Source organism: Monodelphis domestica, chromosome 2, assembly GCF_027887165.1.
Source record: "Monodelphis domestica isolate mMonDom1 chromosome 2, mMonDom1.pri, whole genome shotgun sequence".
Lineage (NCBI taxonomy): Eukaryota > Metazoa > Chordata > Mammalia > Didelphimorphia > Didelphidae > Monodelphis > Monodelphis domestica.
Genome location: NC_077228.1, coordinates 529,765,204 through 529,785,407, shown reverse-complemented (window position 1 = coordinate 529,785,407; position 20,204 = coordinate 529,765,204). Strand labels below are relative to the sequence as shown.

General features: G+C 47.1%; 1 protein-coding gene across 5 annotated transcripts in view; it reads left to right on the top strand.

The window, feature by feature from the left end:
- The window catches only part of ECE2 (endothelin converting enzyme 2), a 48,002-nt gene that overhangs the window by 12,710 nt on the left and 15,088 nt on the right, over positions 1-20,204 (top strand). For 2 of the 5 annotated variants that reach the window (XM_007486180.3, XM_007486172.3), the window contains 6 exons: positions 6,164-6,250; positions 7,497-7,632; positions 12,306-12,527; positions 16,267-16,391; positions 16,543-16,689; positions 16,819-16,884. In XM_007486180.3, the coding sequence (XP_007486242.2) occupies positions 6,164-6,250; positions 7,497-7,632; positions 12,306-12,527; positions 16,267-16,391; positions 16,543-16,689; positions 16,819-16,884 (783 nt within the window). Of the gene's footprint in view, positions 1-4,374; positions 4,587-4,684; positions 5,126-6,163; positions 6,251-7,496; positions 7,633-12,305; positions 12,528-16,266; positions 16,392-16,542; positions 16,690-16,818; positions 16,885-20,204 lie in introns of those variants that run through there. The other 3 variants (XM_007486175.2, XM_007486174.3, XM_056819902.1) reach the window with 3 other exon arrangements.

The window sequence follows — 20,204 nt, the reverse complement described above, 5'->3', positions numbered from 1 at the left end:
TCACTTAACCCCCATTGCCTAGCCCTTACCACTCTTCTGCTTTGGAACAGACACATATCAGTACTTAGAATTGGAATTGATTGGAAGGCAAAGGTTTGTATAAAAAATATTTTACATGCTTGTTGGTTTATTAATTCATCATTCAACCAGTCATGCCCAGCATTCCTTTCAGGCCAGATGGCCAATTTCTGAGCCTTCTTCCCTTATCCGTGGCCAGAGCTTGTTGAAAACATGTACCTCTTCCAAAGACACATCCCAGCATTCCCTTTCTGCCACCGAGTGGCCAATACTGGACCCCTTCAGTAGAGAATGTATAAATTGTATGCATCCAGAAACATATAGGCACAAGCCTGGGGACAGACTGTTTTCTTCATTGGAGTTCCAGTTCTACTCTGCTATTTTCTTGCTGTGTGACCTGGAGCAAATCAACATGCCCCTTGTTGGCTCAAGATAGAGTTCAAGTTAACATGGCTGATCATAAAGGGATATGGACGATGATCCTGCAAAGTCACCCGAGAAAGAGCAGTCACCCATGTAGTAGGAGAACTAAAAGAAACTGGTCAAGAAAAGCAACAGGAGAGAGTATCTAGGAGAAAGTGGTTGGACAGGCCACAGAGAGGTCCCAGAAAGCAGCGACAATGAAGAAATAGTCATAGTCTGGGCTTTTAAAAATTATACTTATTGCTTAGAGGAGGTTTTGGGGTGGGGCAAGGTGTGCTGGGGACAAATTTGTGAGAAACCCAAAGAAGGAATTCAACTCTTTTTAGAAAAAGGAAAAGGAAGAGGAGGTATTTATCAGGCCAAGTGATCGAGGCCTCCAAGGTCCAATTCTGAGACTGGATGGAAAGAGTAGAAGGAGGGTGAGGACAATGAAGCAGAAACCTATAGAAGAGGGGAACAAGGCATGGCAGATGGTGACCTCAGTCATCTCTATAGAATAGAGGGCGATGCCTGTTGAGGGCTGTTGGCCTGAAGGGAGAAGAGAAAGAAGGTTTAGAAGAATTACTCAGAAGAATGTGAGAGATAATGTTCATCTTTTGTTTTCAGAGGACCAATGGCATCATGGGATGATGCTGGGATGACTGGCTGGGGAATTGGACTTGTATTGCCCCAGAGTATCAGAATCATTGTGTCAGTGGCCCACAATACAGGATGCAGGGGATGGCCTGGGCTTCTGGGATTGTCTGACCGAGCTCTAAGCATGCCACAGCTCCTGCTTTAGCCATCTTCATGGCCACTGGATCAAACTGTTCTCATTTGCCCATTCCACCAGGGGAAGTCTTTACATGCTTGGGGCACTTATGGGTTTGAGGCGGTTGTTTCTCCTCAATGTGATCTAGCTGTCTCCTGAGGTGGCTTTCCTGGAGTGTGGCTACAACTGCTTGGAGCCACAGGTGAGGGGTGGGTGACAGGTAGACACCAAAGCTCATCAAGCCCTCACCCCAGAGGTTCCAGGCCTCCCTGCGCCCCCCATCCACTTTGAGAGAGAATAAGAATGGAAAGCACTGGTTGTTCTTCTGTCCGATCTGAGGGGATCAAAGCAAAAGGGCACCCAGGACCCAGTCGGTATGGTTTGGCAGCATCTAGTCCCTTGTGATGAGGGCCGAAGACAGACGGGGATGATCTTGGTTTTTGACTCCTGTCATGTTGGGGAGCTTTTTACAGATTGCTTTGGAAGGATTGTCAGAACAGACTCAGCTTTTGCTGCTCCTAAGCCACCATCTTGGCTCTGCCCTATAGGAATGATCTTGGGATAAAGATTAGGGTGGGAAAATCAATTCAGAGACAATCAATTCAAGGGTCATCCGGAAAGGGGTGGGGGGGACTAAAACTGGGCATATAATGTTGGTTAGTTTTGCTCTATCCCCCCCCCCCTTTGATAGAAGGGATATATCTCTGGGAGGGGACATTAGGAGGGACATATTGGGAAATGGAGGTAATATAACAACAAAAGATATCAATAAAAGGTGATTTTAAAAAATCTGTGAGAATTTGTTGGGGGAGAGGAGGGCTTGCTATTATGGATCGATTAATGAACTAGTGGTTAGTGGGCTGGACTTTGAGCTGAGAAAACAGGGTCCAATCCTGACTCTGACACTTACTTGTTCTGTGACCCTAGGAAAGTCATTTAACTTCTGAGTCTCAATTTCTTTATCTATAAATTTGGGATAATCATAGCAGAGTCTTCATTCCATAAAAAGACATTTATTATGGACCTATAAGTATTCCCTACTGTTTTAGCCTCTGGGGATGCTGTTAATAAGTGTTTATTAAATATGTTTCCCAGCATTATGTTAGCCACTGGAGATACAAAGAAAAACTGCAGAAATCTCCTGCCCTCCAGGAGCTTACATTCTAAGGGGTGTGGGGGTAGGGGTGGTGACAACATATAAACTGATAGGAATATCTAAGGTAAATAGAAATACTCTTAGAGAAGAAGATGGGATAAGCCTCCTGCAGGAAGTGCCATTTGAGCTGAGTTTTAAAGGGAACTGGGATTTCTAAGAGGTGGAGAAAAGGAGGGGAAGGTATGGGAGAGAGCTTATGCAAAGACATGGAGGGGGGAGATGAAGTCTTGTGAATGAAGAATAGCCAATGTTTGCTGATCAGATAACTGAGAAATCATCAAGTCCAACCCTCTTAGTTTGCATGTCAGGATGTTGAGGACCAGAGGGATTCAGTGATTTCCCCAGGGTCACTGAGCTAGTAAATGGTGGATCCAGGATTCAAACCCAGGACTTCTGATTCCAAATCCATCATTTCCCCCACATTGTGTTACTCTGCCTCCCTTTAGAGCAGGGGCTCTTCAACTGTTTGTGTGTGTCTTTTATGAGTGGCACAGACTGTCACATGCCTATGATGTGTTGGGGGCAGATCTGGACTTAGGGGGAGCCCTGAGAGAAACTCCAGGGGGTCCCCTTGCAGATTTCTAAGCCCATATTTCTGTTTAAATCTTTGGAAGTGATCCAGAGGATCAATAATGGTTGAGAGAAATAAACACAAAACATTCCCTCCCACAAACAGACTGAGTCCACAATCGCCCTTTCTTGGTCATCTGGGTGTTCTGTGCCAGGAACAATTTGTGAAGAGATGGGAACAGTGGAATGGCTGGGAAAAGAGACATAAATTGGGTAGTCATTCAACTCCTGGACTTCTCTTGCCAAATTCTTGTACCCTGATTAAAAAAAAAATGATGGAGTGACTCAGTGCATCAAAATAAAACCAAATCAGTTCCCTTAAGGAATGATGGGAGATGCTTGTGCATCGCCTCCAGCTGCAGTAGCTGCATCTATGATTTCACTGGGGTAGTGTGGACCCTGTGGCTTAAATATATAGATGCGGGGAGCAAGGGACCTCATGGCAGATCTTTCCACTGGAGTCAGTTGTCTAGGGCAGAGCCAGGTTAAGTGAATTGTCCAAGAGCACAAAGCAAATAGTATGGAAGGCAAAACCCCAAACAAACCTTACAGATCTTATCTCAAGTGAGCCCCCTAACAACCCTAGAAGGTAAATGATTCCCCCCATTTTAAAGCTGGGAAAACTGAGCTTGAGAAGGATTGTGTGGCTCAGGGTGATGGGGTCATTGATTTAGAGCTAGAAGGGAACAAGGAATGGACAAAGAGAGGACCTGCTGCTCTGTGGAGGAGGCATCAGATTTGATCCACTTGTCCTCTAGGCCCAGGAAGGTGGTAAGTAGATCCCAGCGAACCCAGCATGCTTAAGAGGCTGTGTTTTCTGACTGATTCTGGGCAGTAGATTCCCTTAATAGGGCAAGATCTTTGGCCTCAGACACTTCCTAGCTGGGTGACCTTGGGCAAGTCACTTAACATTAGCCCATTGTCTAGCTTTTACCATTTTTGTCTGAGTTGATCCTAAAACAGAAGGGAAGAGTTAAAAGGGAAAAAGAAGAGCAAGACCTGCTTATTCATTGCTGTATGTACTTCAGAACTTCTGCCATGCTCAAAAAGGGAATGAATGAATGAATGGAAACCATGAAGCTTTTCTGATACATCCCATCCTCCATGCTGAGTCCTGAAGTGGAACAAACTGAGCTCCCCATCCATGGACCTCACAGAACTATATACACATCCCTCTGGCTGGCAGAAATAAAATGGCTTACTCTGCCGCACCCCCAAAGAAACGTTCCTGGTTCTCTCTTTAGATGCTGGCATTCGCACCTCAGTAGGGCCTCAGAAATGCCAGCTAGTCCTAGGAAAAGATGGGACCCTGCGTCGGGGTGCGCGCACCTGCAAGCCCCATTTTTTTGTCCAAGGCAGCCGCCATGGAGGTGGGGTGGGGGCAGGGCGCCCAGGCTCTTTGTGCAGAAGGGCTGAGGTCAGCTTGGCATCTGCGCCCCCCCCCCCCCCCCGTGCCCCGTCTGCGGGGTTGGTGGGCAGGGGTGGCCGCTTCCCGGTCTGCCTCCAGGGCCCGGGGGTTCTGGGCTGGGGGGGGAAGGGGGGGGCTCCTGTGAGGTCTGTGGTGGGAGGATCTGCCGGTCGGCCCCATGTCTGTAAACAGGCAGCGGCGCTGGGGGGAGGGCGCCGGGTGGCGGCCGAGGTGCATGAACTTTTGGGGCGTTGGCCAAGGTGAGTGGGGGCTCCCCGGAGGGTGGGGAGGGGCCTGTGTTGGGGTGCGGAGCTCCCGGGGAGGGAGAAGAGGCTCAGAGGGAGGATGGCACAGACGGGGTGGGCTCCGCTGCATTGGCAGAGGAATGAGACTAGCGGCGCCCCGTGTAGCGGTCTGGGTCCGGGGTCCTCCCGCCTCGCCCCCGGCTGGGGAGCTCCCCAGCCGCCCGGGCTCCGCCTCCCACGTCCCCTCCCCCAGGTCGGGCGCTCCGGGAGGGCGGGGGCTGTGGCGCCGGCGGCGGCAGCGGCTGCTGCTGCCGCTGCTGCTGCTTCCACCCGCCGCCGCCGCCACTATCCCCGGACTTGGCCTTGGCCATGGCGGATGGAGGACGAGGAGGAGGCGGCGGCGGCGGTGGCGGCGTTGGGGGCCCGGCCGGGCAAATGCAGCGAGGGGGCCGCCAAACGTAGCCTAGCCTAGCCTAGCCTAGCCTAGCCTAGCCTGGGGAGGAGCTCATCCCCAGCCCACCATGAGCTTGGCCCTGCAGGAGCTGGGCGGAGGCGTGAGTGAGGGGCTGGGAGCCAGACAGGAGGAGGCAGGGGGGCGGAAGGTGGGAGGCTGGGCCCGGGGCCCGGGCTAGGCGGGACCAGAGGAGCAGAGCTGCCCATCCCTGGGAGGCTGGGGGCGGTAGGTGTGCTCCCCAGTCCATCTCCCCACCGTGCCGCCTCCGCCCTTAATCCCCCCTAGTCTGGCCCCTGCCCCTGAGCATCCCGGAGGGAGAGATGCCCTAGAGAGGAAAGGCAGAGAAACCCTGCTGGGAGGGGGTGGGGAGATGTCCTCACCGCCCTCACCCCCACCCCGCCCCCCAGTTGCGGTGACTACGAAGGCTATATCCCACCTCCACACCCTTACCTCATCCCTTAGGCTGTACCCTGCGCCAGGTCCACCCGAATGCAGTTTGGGGAGTTCTGTGTGGGCGGGGAGCCCTGGAGAGGAGCTGGCGCTGCAGCCCTAGAAAAACAAGCAAACAAACTGCTGTGCCATGGGGGTTGGGGGTGGTGGTGGAAAGGGAGAGGAAGGGAATCTGGCTTTCCCACCTCCAAACCTTTACCTCACCCCAGTCTGCCACCTGGCCCAGATCCATTAGGGTGCTGTCTTGGGGATTATTACCCTTGAAGTGGGGGAGTGGAGGGGCCTCTTTTCCTTGGATTGTGGAGCAAGGAATCTGAGGAGAAAGAGAAGAAAGCTTTAGAGGCAGAGTTGGGCAGGGGGAAGAGTGGTGCCAAAAAATATAGACCCCTCCCTTGAGCACTTGTCCTGTTCTGCCTTATGGTCCAGCCCCTGGCCAGCTCCCCCAGGGCAGGGCAGGGCAGGGCAGGGCAGGGCAGGGAGCATCTCTTCTTCCCACCCAGTCCTGGAAGCTCTCCATTCCCAGGGCAGGTCCATTTCCAGATCTCCCCCCACCATTCCCCACAGAGGATAAAGGTTGAGCCAGGGGCACTGTTTGGACAGCAGGGGTCCAGGGCAGGGGGGCACAGAGGAGGCCAAGGGACGGCCAGCTCTGACCCTGACACCGCCTTCTCTGCCTGCATCTCTACAGATGTTGGAGTATAAGCGGGCCACTCTTCGGGATGACGAGGCTCCAGAGCCTTCGCCAGATGGCATTGCCTCTCCGGACACTGTGGAGGTCTGCATGATGCACGGGGGCTGGGGCTGGGGCTGGGGAAGAGGGTGCCCCCCTGCGCTCAGCTCCCTTCCCTTGGCTCCCTTTGTGGGGGACCATGCGCCAGACTGAACGGCAATCCTCATCCTGCTGCTGACACATTTTGCTGTGTGACTCCAGGGTACTTGATGAAACTTTCTGTGCCCTGGCAGTTCTCTGAGACTGGAAGTTATAGGACAGAAGGGAGTTTCCACACTGGAATTACCCTACCCTCATGGAACCACACATGTGGACCCCCAAACCCGCCTGTTTGTTTCAGGGATTGTGAAGATAAAGGAGATCAATTATGGCCCAGCTCTCCCTTGCTTCACTCTTCCCTTCTAAAATCTCTGGGGCTAGACAGGACTTAGAGATCCTCTGGCCCGGGTTTACTGACTTTCCTCCCAGGTTTTCTCTTTTTAGAGCCTCCTCACACACATCTGCCTTCCTCCCTGCCTCCCATTTTTCTGGGGGAAACGTTTCAATATACAACTCTACAAATAAAAGCTGTTAAGATCACTGACATTTATTTGCCCATTGGCCTCCCTTTCCTTTCTAGGTTTTCATCACCACAATTTGGAGGAAAGAGTGATTGCTCCACAGCCAGAGGACATGAGTTCAAATGCCATGTCTGATGCTTACAACCTCTGTCACCTTGAATAAGGCACCCCTTAGATTCCCTGGTCCTTCCTTGGTTTCCTCCTCTCTCAAAATGAGGGATGTGGCCGGGATGACCGCTTGAGTACCGTCCAGTCTTAGACCTGTGCTCCAAGGTTCCTTTCCTTTCCTGGCCTTAGTTTCCTAAGTGGAAGAATTGGACAAAATGGCCTCTTACGTGCCTTCTACCCCTCCTTCAATGATCCTCAGGATCTCTGTTCCTCTTAGAGCACCGCAACTCTGAGAGTATTTTCACTCCATTGGGTTGTGCAGTGGCTGCAGAATTGGGCCTAGAGTCAGGAAGACCTGATTTCAGATCCTGCCCTAGCCACTTACTAGCTGTATGATCTTGGACAAGTCACTCAACCTCTGTCTGACTCAGTTTCCGCCCCTGAAAAACGGGGATATTAATTGTACCTACCTCCTAGGTTCTTGTGAAGATCAAATGAGATCATATTTGTAAAGGACTTAACACAGTGCTTGGCACATAGTGGGTGCTATAGGAGTACTAGCTACTATTATCATTATCCTAGTTGATAGCCCTTACCTCTCTCTCTTCACATTGCCTCCCTAGGTGGGCTTCCGAAAAAGGGCAGGACATCTCCTGGGCTCCCGAACACAGCTAGAACTGGTTTTAATGGGCATCTCTATGCTGCTGGGCATCTTGCTCTTGGGTTGTTCCATTGCCCTAGTGGTCCAGTACAGCCAAGGTAGGTGAACCCCAGGTTCTAGCCACCCTTTGGGGGCTAGCATTGAAAACGGTGGGCATCTGGAGCTCCAGGAGCACTTGGTAGCTTCGTAACCTTGAGGATTGGGGCCAGGAGAAGCTTCTGAGGAGAATGCCAGCTTCTGGAGGACAGCAGCAACTGCCTTATTCTTTCTCTTTTTTTTGTCTAGTGCCTCGGACAGGACTTGGCACTCAGTCGCTGTTCAATAAATTCCTGTTGAACGTTAGAAATGTTCCTCAGTGGAGCAGGCTGCCTCTGGAGGTGGCGGGTTTTCCCTCTTAGGAGCTCTTCAAATAGACACTGAAGGGCCGCCTTGGGGGAGTGCCAGAGCGAAGATTCCTTTTTCTCATACGGCTTGGACCACTTGGGTGCTACCGAGGTCCCTGCTTACAATATAGTACAAGGGAAAGCGTGTGGGGCATGGAGTCAGAGGACTGGGTTCATATCTCAATCATGCCACTTAACTACTTGTCTGACTTTGAACAAGTTGCCTAACTTTCCTCAGTTTCCTCATCTGTAAAATTCCAGAATTTGGCCTAGATGATCTCAAAGGTCTCTTTTAACTCTAAATCCTATGACCTTCATCCAGAAGATCTCTTCTATTCAATTTAGGGAGGCAGATGGGGAGTGAGTCCATGATGGAGTAGGGCTGAAGGGAGCCAGGGTGGCTGAGAGAAGGCTTTGAGCTCTTTCTGCCCCAGGACTTAACTTCTTTTTCAGGAGATTATGCACTCTTCAAGGGCAGGGGCTTTCTTTTACCTTTCTTTGTATGCCCAGTCCTTAGTGTAGTGCCTGGCATACAGTAATGCCTAATGAATGTTTATTGACTGCCTTTCCTCCCAGGTTTTCCCTCTTTGCAGGGGCCTCCCTGCATCTATGATTTCCTCCATGCTTTCCATTTTTCTAGGGAAAATGTTTCATCAAAATTTTCATCAACTCAAAAAGGGATTGCACTAATGACATGTAAAATCCCTTACAATTCTAAATCTGTGAGTCTATTATTGCAACATGTCAACTTCTTCAGTCAATCAATCAACAAGCATTTATTAATCACCTATTGTGTTCCAGAAACTATTTTAGATGCTGAAGCTGTGATTATAAAAACAAAGTAGTCCTTGCCTTCAAGAAATGTATATTCTGGGGAGAAGCTGGGTCGCTCAGTGGATTGAGAGCCAGCCTAGAGACATGAGGTCCTGGATTCAAATTTGGCCGCAGACACTTCCTAGCTATGTGACCCTGGACAAGTTACTTAACCCCCATTGCCTAGCCCTGACCACTCTTCTGCCTTGGAGCCAATACACAGTATTGACTCCAAGATGGAAGGTAAGGGTTTAAAAAACAAACAAACACATTCTATTTAGGAGATAAATAGACAGTAGTGATACATAGTAAATATAGAGTAATCTTGGAAGGTGAGCCTAAAAAATAGGGGAGTTGGGAAAGACCTCTTGAAGAAGATAGTGCTTGAGTTGAGTCTTGAAGCAAGGTTGGGGTCCAAAAGTCAAAGATGAAGAAGGAGAAAATTCCAAGTATGGGCAACTTCCTAGGCATAAGTAGATGGAATGTTGTGTATTGGAAACTTCAAACACTTCCGACTATCTGGTAAGGGAAAGAAATTACGTTGTAATCATCATGGATAGACATAGTAGAGGTAGATTATGAAGGGCTTTCAAAGCCCAACAGAGGACTTTCTTTGTTGTTTTCTGATGATGTGGAACCAATAAAATGAATTGAGCATTATTAGAGTAGTAACAGTCGTATCTCAGTTTTAGGAATAGCAATTTGCAAGCATACCAATAAATGGAGCTTTTCTTCAAGTAACAAATAGTATATATCTACAATCAAGAGTAGGCATTATCTCTTATGGGGACAAATGAGAAGCCTTCCCAGTAAAATCAGGGGTGAAGCAAGGATGTTCGTCATCACTGCTGTTATTCAATCTTGTACTAGAAATGCTAGTTATTGCAAGAAGACCAGAACAAGAAATGGAAAGAACAAGTGTAGACAATGAGGGAACAAAACAACTACTTTTTCTAGAAGATATGGTGGTTTACTTAGAGAACCCTAGAGTCAACTAAAAAACTGACTGAAATAATTAACTTCAGCAAAGTTATGAGAAAATAAACTCATGCAAACTATCAGCTTGTATAGATATTGTCAACAGAACACCAAGAGAAATCTCACATAAAATACCTGCAGACATGATAGAATACTTGGGAATCTACCTGCTAACACACACACAGGAACTAGATAAGAACGAATAAAGACAGAACGAAATCATCAGAGAAATATTAATTGTACATGGTCGGGCTGAACCAATGTAATAAAAATGAAAATGCCATCTAAATTAATTGACTGATTCAGTACCATACCAGTCAAACTATCAAACAAACACTTTATAGAGCTAGGGGGAAAAAATTCCTCCAGAGTAGCAAAAAGCCAAGAATATCAAGGGAATCAATGAAAAAAATGTGAAGGAGGAGACCTAGCAGTAACAGATTTCCCAAAGTGGTAATCAGCAGTACAATCTGGCACTGGATAAGAAATAGAGTGGTTGATTAATGGAATAGATAAGATACAATATAGAGAAGTAAATGAACACAGTAACCTTGTGTTTGATAAGCCCAAAGATCCTAGATAATGGGGCAAGTACTAACTATGTAACAAAACTGTTGTAAAAATTGGGGGAAAGTCTAGCAGAAACTAGGCAGAGACTAATATCTCCTCTCTTTTATCAAGATAAGCTCAAAATAGGTACATGATCTAGACACAAAAAGTGATATCATAAGCAAATTAACAGAGCATGGAAGAAATTACTTGTCTGATCTATGACCAGGGGAAGAGCTCATGCATGACTAAACAAGAGACAGAAAGGTTCACAGGAGGCAATAATTTTGATTACATAAAATAAAAAGTCTGAGCACAAATGAAACCCATGCAGCCAAAATTAGTAGAAAACCAGGAGAGTGGGGAGAAATCTTTGCATCAAGTTTTTCTGATAGAAGTTTCATTTCTCAATAAGCCAAATAGATTTGAACTGAACCAACTCTATAAGAATAAGAACCATTCCCCAATTGATAAACTGACTAGGGATAATTACAGGGAGTTTTCAGAGGAAGAGATCAAGTTATCAATAGTCATAAGAAATAAAACTCGAAATCACTAATAATTAGGGGAAAGTAAATTAAAAACAACTCTGAAGTACCACTTCACACTTCATATTGAGGACAAGGGATATAAATAGACAGTTTTCAAAGAAGAAACCAAAACTATCAATAGTCATATGGAAAAATGCCCTTTATCACTAATAATTAGGGAAATGCAATTAAAACAACTCTGAAGCACCAACTCTTATACATCATATTGGCTAAGATGACAGAAAAGAAAAATGACAGGTACTGGAGGAGATGTGGAAAAATAGGTTTATGAAGTCGTTGTTGCTGGAGCTATGATCTAATCCAACCATTCTGAGGGGGCAATTTGGAACAATGCCCTAAAAGCCCTAAAACTGAATTCTTCGACCTAACAATACTGCTACTAGGTCTATCCCCCAGAAAAATAAAAGAAAAAGGACTTGTATGTATAAAAATATTTATGGCACTTTTTTGTGGTGACAAAGAATTAGAAAACTGAGGGGATGCCCATCAGTTGGGAAATAGATGAACAAGTTTTAGAATTTGAATGTGATAGCAGTGATTTTAGGAATGATAAACAGGATCGTTTCAGAAAAATCTGGGAATGTGACCTGATGAAAAGTGAAGTGAACAGAACCAGTATAATAATTTGCACAGGATTATTATAGAGATGATCAACTGTAGATAATCTTAGCCTCTCTGATCAATATAATGATCTAAAACAGTTCCAGGAAATATGCTACCCACTCCCCAAAAAAAGAGCTGATGGACTCAGAGGGCTGATTGAAACATTTTTTCCTTTTTTCCTTTTTCTTTTTGAACATTGCTAATGCAGAAATGTGTTTTGCATTACTTGATGAGTGTAGCAGGTTTGGTATTTCTTGCCTTTCAATAGATGGAGGTAGGAAAAGAATTCAGAACCGAAAATAAAATAAACTTGGATTTAAAAAATGAATATCGATTTGATGTCTGTGAGCAGGGTGGATTAGAGAAGTCTGGAGGCAGAGAGATCAATGAAGAGGCTCACCTGCATAGCGGTGGTGTGATGGCTGGAGATTTCAAGGAGGTGAAATCAATAAGGCTTGGCAAGTGGTTGGCTGTGGGATCTTGGATATAAGGAAAGTGAAGGTTAAGGATGATCTCTAGGCATCATTTTTTGGTCTCCTCAGTCTCTAGCACATACTGGGTGCTTTACAAATGTTTGCTTGCTTGATAGAACCCCCAGGTTGACACCTCCTCTAGGAATTCTGTCCTGATTCTCAGCATCCTCCCACAACATAGTTATGAATGTCTTCAGCCAGAAATTCCTATATGGTTGGTATTTAATTTTCTAGATGTACATCTCCCCGGATAGATGTGAGTTTCATGATGTCAGGCACTGTTGCGATGTCCTTGTGTCCTCAGCACCTCGGATAGAGCCTGGCACGGGATAGATGCTTACTGTTTCTTGATCACTAGATCCCTTCTTTGGGCATCTCAGCCTCTACTGACAGAGGGTCTTTCTCTCTCACCTTTTCTCAGCCACAGGCTCATTAAATAACATCTGCCTGACAGAAGCCTGCATTCGCGTGGCTGGGAAGATCCTAGAGTCTCTGGACCGTGAGGTGAGCCCTTGTGAAGACTTTTACCAATTCTCCTGTGGTGGCTGGATGCGACGAAACCCACTCCCTGATGGGCGTTCCAGGTGGAATACCTTCAACAGCCTCTGGGACCAGAATCAGGCTGTGCTGAAACATTTACTTGGTGAGCCACCTGGGGACTTTAGAGAGTTCCTGGGGGAGGGTCGTGCCAGAGGCCAGGGATTTCCCAGGGAGAGAAAGGCAGACAGTGTGACCCTAGTGATAAGAGAAAGGCAGAGAATGCTACCTAACCAGGGAAAACCCACGATGGAAGGGCTAATGGCATGGCAGGAAACCCAGACTTTGGTATGTGATCAAATCTTACCTCCCAATTACTACCTGTATCACTTTGGATGATACACTTACCTTATTGGGCCTCAGTTTCTTCCTCTCTAAAATAAAAGGCTTGAGTGGGAAGAGCCTTGGATCTACAGTCAGGATTTATATTTCTATAGCCATTACTATGTGCCAGGCATTGTGCTAAGCACATTCGAATTATTATTTCATTTAATCCTCACAACAACCCTGAGGCATCAGTGCTATTATGATTCCCATTTTACAGATGAAGGAACTGAGGCAGAAAGAGGCTAAGTAACTGGCCCAGAGTCATACTCTTGAGTAAGAGTCTGAACCTGCATTTGAACTCAGGTCTTCCTGAGGACAATCTAGTGCTTAGAGACCAAAGATAGACTCTTAAGGTTTTCTCTAGCTCTCAATCTGGGATCTCATGACTGAGGTTTAACGTCTGGCTCTGCTAATCACTACCTTTGTGACCTCAAGAAAGTCAAATAACTGCTATGGGCCTCAGTTTCTTTTTTTTTAAGTTGTTTTCAATCGTGTCTGATTCTTCTTTTTTTTTAAATTTTATTTAATTAGATGATTTAGAATAATTTTCCATGGTTACAAGATTCATTTGGGTCTCAGTTTCTTTTTTTTTTTAGTTGTTTTCAATCGTGTCTGATTCTTCTTTTTTTTTTAATTTTATTTAATTAGATGATTTAGAATAATTTTCCATGGTTACAAGACTCATATGGGCCTCAGTTTCTTCATGAGGACTCTGAGACCCCTTCCATCTCTGTATCCGTGATCCTTTCCAGAGCAGCTTAGAAGAGCAATGGGGAAAGCCCTGGAAATATGAGTCTAGTTCTAGCTCTGCCCAAGCTCCAAGTTGAGAGGGGAGTGGGTGCTGTTCATGGTCCTGACATGAGTTAGCAGTCTATAACACTAACAAATGATTTCCCTTTTGGAATGCTGGAAGCCTTCTTCTTCGCTAGTAGCCTCTGGAGTACGGAGGACAAGGATTGTCCTCTTCCCCTTTTTTCTCATTCCTCAGTGATTTCAAACCCCAATACCATCTGGTACCACTAAACAGTATATAAGGATCCCTGCAGGTACATTTTGATTTAGAAAACCACACGTGAACATTATCTATATCTTAGTATATTTTTATTTGGTTAACTATTTCCTGATTACCTTTTAATTTGGTTTGAGTGGTGGTTGAGAGCCTGGTGGGCCAAAGGCCAGCAGCTGCCCTCCTACTTGACTGACACCTCTAGTAGAGTTCTGGGACTGACATTTTCTGCAAGTTAGTCCTAAAGAACCAGCAAGGGGCCCTGAGAGGGTCAGAGTCTTACCCAGGATATCAGTATATATCAGACGTAGAACTTGAACTCAGGTCTTCCTGACTCTGAGACTTGGTCCTCTAACCACTATGTCACACTGTTCCTTATATTGATAGCCATTTTCAAGATGAAGAAACTGAGTCTCAGAGATACAAAGTAATTCCCCCCCTTGATTTTAGAGCCAGGATTTGAACAGAGGTTGACGTCAAGAAGACTTAGCTAAAGGTGTAACCCTGGGCAAGTCACTTTGCCTCGTCTCAGTTCCTTCACCTGTAAAATGGGAAGATTAGTAGCACCTATCTCCCAAGGTTGTTGTAAGGATTAAATGAGATAATAATCACAAAGTGCTGCAGCCTGGCACATAGTAAGGGCTATATAAACAAATGTTAGCTATTATTTCTCCTGACTGGAGATCCAAGGCTCTTTCCATGAAAGGACATTGGCTCTAGGGTCCTGGGAAGGGGAAAAATTGGTGGGATGCCAGGGGTGGAAAGGTCTGTATCTCCTCTTCTTTCAGAGCCCAGAGAGAGTTCCTATCATTTTTGAGACTTACATCACAGTGTTCTTCTCCATTCATTTTATATTTTAGCCATACTAGCCTTCTTGGAGTTTTATAAGCTCTGCATCTAAGCAAAGAATACTCAGTAGCTCCCTATTGCCTCTTTTTTTTTTCCTTTTAAACCCTCACCTTCCGTCTTGGAGTCAATACTGTGTGTTGGCTCCAAGGCAGAAGAGTGGTCAGGGCTAGGCAAAGGGGATTAAAGGACTTGTCCAGGGTCACACAGCTGGAAAGTGTCTGAGGTCAGATTTGAACCCAGGACCTCCCATCTCCAGGACTGGCTCTCCATCCACTGAGCCCCCCAGCTGCCTCCCAGTCTATTTTTCTAACCTTGTCCTTGCTTCCCTTCACACCCCTCTCGTCCAGTCTAATTGGTTCCTCCCCTCCTCTCAGGTGCCCTGCGCTATGGGATGGCTTCCCCAGGCTCCAGGCTGCAGGGATAATACTGCATGTCTGTCTAAATCCTCATTGTATTTATTTGCCCATTTGATTTCGGGATGCAGTGAAGCTCCTTGTACCCGAGGACCCTTTCTTCCCCCTTTCTATTGCTCTTTTGCCTTCTGTGCACACTAGATCAATATTTGGGGAGCAGTGCAAAGGGGGGGGTGCAGGGCTCAGATCCCAGCTCGCCGCTTCCTACCTGCACGACCTTGGACATGCCCCTCCTTATGCCTCAGTTTCCTCCTCTGTCAAACGAGGGGTTGGAGTCGATGACCTCAGAGATGCCCTTCAGCTTCCAGCTCCCGTCCTGTGTTCCTCTCAGACGTCACCCTTTCCTGGAGAATTCGGCTCGAGAGCCACCTTCTGCCCCAGCTAGGAGGGCTTCTCCCTGGCTTTGTTCTGTACCTAGAGTGGGCTGGACCCTCTGAGGGCAGCTGCTCCGGCCCGTTCTGCTACAAGCAGGGAAACGGAGGCCCAGATCCCAGGATGACGTGCTGGGGGCGGCCACGAGAAGCAGCCCTGAGCCCTCGGGGTGTGGGGAGGCGCCAGGAGGCGTCCCTCTGCCCGTGTCCCTCCCAGGACGGCCGCTCCATCCGCTAGAGTGGCCCGTGCCTGGCTCTCCCTGATGGGCTGACCAAAAGCTCCCGGAGGGCAGGGGATATTTGGCTGGCCTTTGGGACTTCGGGGCCAAGCCCCAGGCTTGGTGCCGAGTAGGGACTTGTTGTTTGGACCAAGTTCATGGATCTCCTCGGTGAACCTCATTGAGGAGGATCCAGAGTGGCTCGTCTGGCTAGAATCGGGCAGCTTTTGAACCCAGGCCTTCTTGCCTCCGCTCTTCTCTCTGCTCCACGCTCTCTTGCCTCCGTCAGGGACTTACTCAATGCTGAGTGTTGAAGGAGGAGGGGGCTTGGTGAAGTCACTAGAGATCTTGTAGGACTTGGGGATCCCGCAGGGATTCCCTGGACGAAGGATCCCTCCACAGCTCAGGCCTCTCCTCCAGGTCCCTGGTTATTGGCAGCATCCCCTCCTCCCCCTCCCCCCCGACACAATTACAAACTGGGGGTCATGGGATCCCACATCTAGAGCTGGAAGGGAGCCTAGAAGGCCATCGAGTCTCCTACTACAAGTGGGGAAACTGAGACCCCCAGAGGATAAGTGACTGGTCCAGGGTCACCTAGCTAGTAGCTGCCTGAGGCAGGATTTGAACCCGAGGATGGTCACTTGCTGTTTCCCCCACACAGAGAATGAGACCTTCAACTCTAGCAGCGAGGCAGAGCGCAAGACCCAGCGTTACTATCTCTCCTGCCTCCGAGAGCCACGAATCGAGGAGCTGGGGGCCCAGCCCCTCCGAGACCTCATTGACAAGGTGGGCCTGGACCCCGCTCAAGGATGCGGGCTTGGGCTTGCTCCTGGGAGACGTGGCGGACAAAAGGAGGATGGGAGGCCCTTCTCGGCAGGGCCCGGAGGACAAGGGGAGGTTACGAGCCAGGGACCTTCCGGGCTTCCCTCTCTCTTAGATCGGGGGCTGGAACATCACGGGACCCTGGGCCCAGGACAACTTCATGGAGGTGCTGAAGATGGTGTCTGGCACCTACCGGGCCAGCCCGTTCTTCACCGTCTACGTCAGTGCTGACGCCAAAAGCTCTAACAGCAACGTCATCCAGGTGAGGGGCCGGGGGGAGCAGGAGTGTGCCGGGGGCCCGGGGTTAGTGACAGACGTGGAGGGAGTGCTGCGGCTTCCTCCTTGCGACCATCTTGGCATCTAAAGCGAGCCTTTCCTGTTTCCACTACAGGTAGATCAGTCTGGCCTCTTTCTGCCTTCCAGGGATTACTACCTGAACAGAACAGCCAATGAGAAAGTAAGGAGCCTCCCTGCAGCCTCCCGTCCTCTTGTCTCCTCTGCTTGTGGGGGGCTAGGGCCATCCCACCTGGCCACACCTTAGGAACATCATTGCCATTCATTCTGTCGGCTAATACTTGCTGCGCCCCTCCTTTGTCCGAGGCGCTGACCTAGGGACTCTCAGTGACCCAAGATGCATATTTAGAGCCGGAAGGGACCTTGAGCCCCTCATTTCACAGAAAGCGGAGGTGACTCACCCATGATCACACACCTAGCAAGGCTCAATGGCAGCGTTTGAACCCGCGTCTTCCCCATCTGAAGTTCACCGTCTTCTAGCCTAATGAGCTTACAGTATAGTTGAGAGAAGGGAGGAAAAGACAGCTATAAGGGAGAAGATGAAGTGATGTTCTCTGAAGAGTAGAATGCTATAGGAATGTAAAAGGAGCAGAATTTTAGAGCTGGAGTCCATCAATAGTCCATTAAGTGCCTACTGTGTGCCAGGTGCTGGAGATCCCAAGTGTATTTGCTGTCAAGGAACTTCCAATCTTTTGGAGGACTCTATTGGAAGGGACTTCATCCCTGATCTGGTCCAAATCGTGCCTGAAAGTTCTCAGAACCGCATGCTTGAGCCATGGTCATGCAGCCTTTGCCCAAAGACCCCTGATGACCCTACCCTGCTTCTGATCAGCCCACTAGCATCCAAGGCAGCTCCTTCCACATCTGGATGGTTCCAATGAATCAGAAGCCTTTTCTGATAGGAAACTTGCACCCTTATTATGAGCCATCCCTTCAAGTACTCTAAGATCATAATTGTGTCATGGCCACCTCTCTACTGACCTTCCCCCTAATCCCCAGCCTTATTCCCCTCTTCTTCAGGCCAAATAACCCGAGTTCCTTCAGCCAGTCCTCAGGGATTCTAGATCCAAGCCCTTTAGCCTCTTGGCTGCCCCCTTCTGGACATATTCCAGTTTATGGGTGCCCTTCTTAAGCCCTGACTCCCCAGAACCCGGATGTGGTCTGACCAGCCTGCCAGGACTGTCACCTCCTTATTCATGGAGGTGATGCCTGTCAATGCAGCCAGAGATCATTGTACTTTTTTTGGCTGCTGACTCATGTGGTGCTTGCAGTTCATTGAAATCCTCAGTTGTTTTTCAGAAAAACTTCTGTCTCACTATGCACCCTCCCCACCCCCTGTACTTAAGGAAGTTGATGTTTAGTCTCCAAGTGTAAGAGCTGACATTCATCTCTCTTGAATTCATCTTATAAACTTCAGTGGGAAGTCCCAGCCTCCTGAGATCCTTTAGATATTAGCTTTACCCCACCCACCTCAAACTGTTATCTCCCTTTAACTACTACACCTTCCCCCCAGGTCAGTGTCACTTGAAGATTTGATGAACAGGCCATCCTTGCCTTTATCCAAGTAACTGGTAAAATGCTCAGCATCCCAGAACTTCATGCAGATCCTTGGGACACACCGCTAGAGACTTCCTACCCATTTCCCATTGGATCATTAATGACTCCTCTTTAAACCAGGTCTGAATCCATCCTTCGAGCTAATTACATGATCATCTCTCCATCTCTCTTTCATAAGAATAACTAGAAATACTTTATTGAATGTAGGTGTATCTCTAGCAGCTTAGTAATCCTGTCAAGAAAAAGAAATGGGATTAGTCTGCCATGACCTGTTTTTGATGTAGCCAAGATTGTTCTTTGTGGTCACTGCTTCTATTTCTAGATGGTCATCAACCATCCCTCTAATGATATGTGCTAGAATCTTGTCGGAGATCAAAGTCTAACTCACTGACCCAGAGTTTCTTGAAAACCAGAACAATATTTGTGCTTTTCATGCCCATCAGTGCTTCCCTGTAATCTCCCAGATCTTTCACCTATCACTGAGTTATTAAATAGGTGCCCAGAATTGTCCTTAGTACTTGGCTATAGTCATTAATGAAGTGAAAGACCTAATCATAGTTCAAAGAGCTTACATTCCAAGATGGTCATGGTCAGTGCTATAATATCCCTTTTTAAATGTAAGAGTTAAGGACCAAACAAGCCTGTATTCACTCTGGCACTATAATAAATGACCAATCTATTTTTTTTTACGTGTCACTGAGGGTGACTCAATAATCACATCTCTAGTCCTTTCAGAATACCAGAATATATTTTACTGGGGCAAGGGTTAATTAATGGCAGGCAGGTAGTCTCTTACTCTCCCCTCTTATCTACATTGGATATGGATGCCTTTTGTTGTTGTTTAGTCATTTTTCAATCGTGTCCAACTCTTCATGACCCCATTTGGGTTTGTTTTTTTTTTAGATACTGGATTAGTTTATTTCCTTCTCCAGCTCATTTTACAGATCAGAAAACTGAAGCCAACAGGGTTAAGTGACTTGCCCAGGGTCACACAGCTAAGATACTAGAGTGGTTTGTCATTTTCTTCTCCAGCTCATTTTACAGATGAGGAAATTGGGGCCAACAGTTGAGTGACTTGCCTAAGTTTCGACAGCTAGTCAGTTTCTGAAATCAGATTTGAACTCAGGAAGATGAATCTTCCTGACTCCAGAGCTGGCACTCTAACTACCTGTCCTAACAGCCAATTTGGTTCTTTTCTTTCCTTAATTCTATATTATTCTAATCCAGAGGTCATTCTCCTTAGCAGAGAAAACAAAGGTAAAACCTCCCTGCCTTCTTTCTATTGTCAGTTGCCATTTTCCCACTCAGCCAAGGTGGTAAGTCGTTCTGTCTCTTCCTGCAGCCTCTTCTGTTCCAAAATATTGTTTAGAGCGAATAAATGTCCTTTTGTTTTCTTTCACATTCCTTGCCAGCCTTGCTTTATTCTGAGCATTAGGACTCAAACTGATGTTATTTCAGAATTGAGTCATACTTTTGTGTTCAGTCCCATTTTCATATTCTTGTTTCTACCTTCTGTCTAGGTCTTTTAGAAGGACAGAGATAACGTGTGTGGAACACTATGTGAATAATGGCAGACTTTTTTTGACATGTTGGGTATTTTTTTTGCTGAACTATTTTTCTTTCTTTTTATTTTTTTCATGGAGAATGGCTCTCATGGAGGATTCCTCTTCTGGGGAAGAGGAAATGACACCTTGGGAAGTGGAAGTGATATGAAAGCAAAAGGCATCGATGAAACTTTATTTTTAAAAATATAAGTTGGTTGGAGAGTACCCTATGCATCCATATCCATCTCTTTGGACAGCTCCCCTTTTTCTTTTTTATTAAAATTGTTTTCATATGTGTTTCTAGAATTTTATTCTTGAGGGCTCCCCAAATTTCCTGGGCTAATTTACCCTGAAGAATTTTAATCCATGAGATCCTATCTTT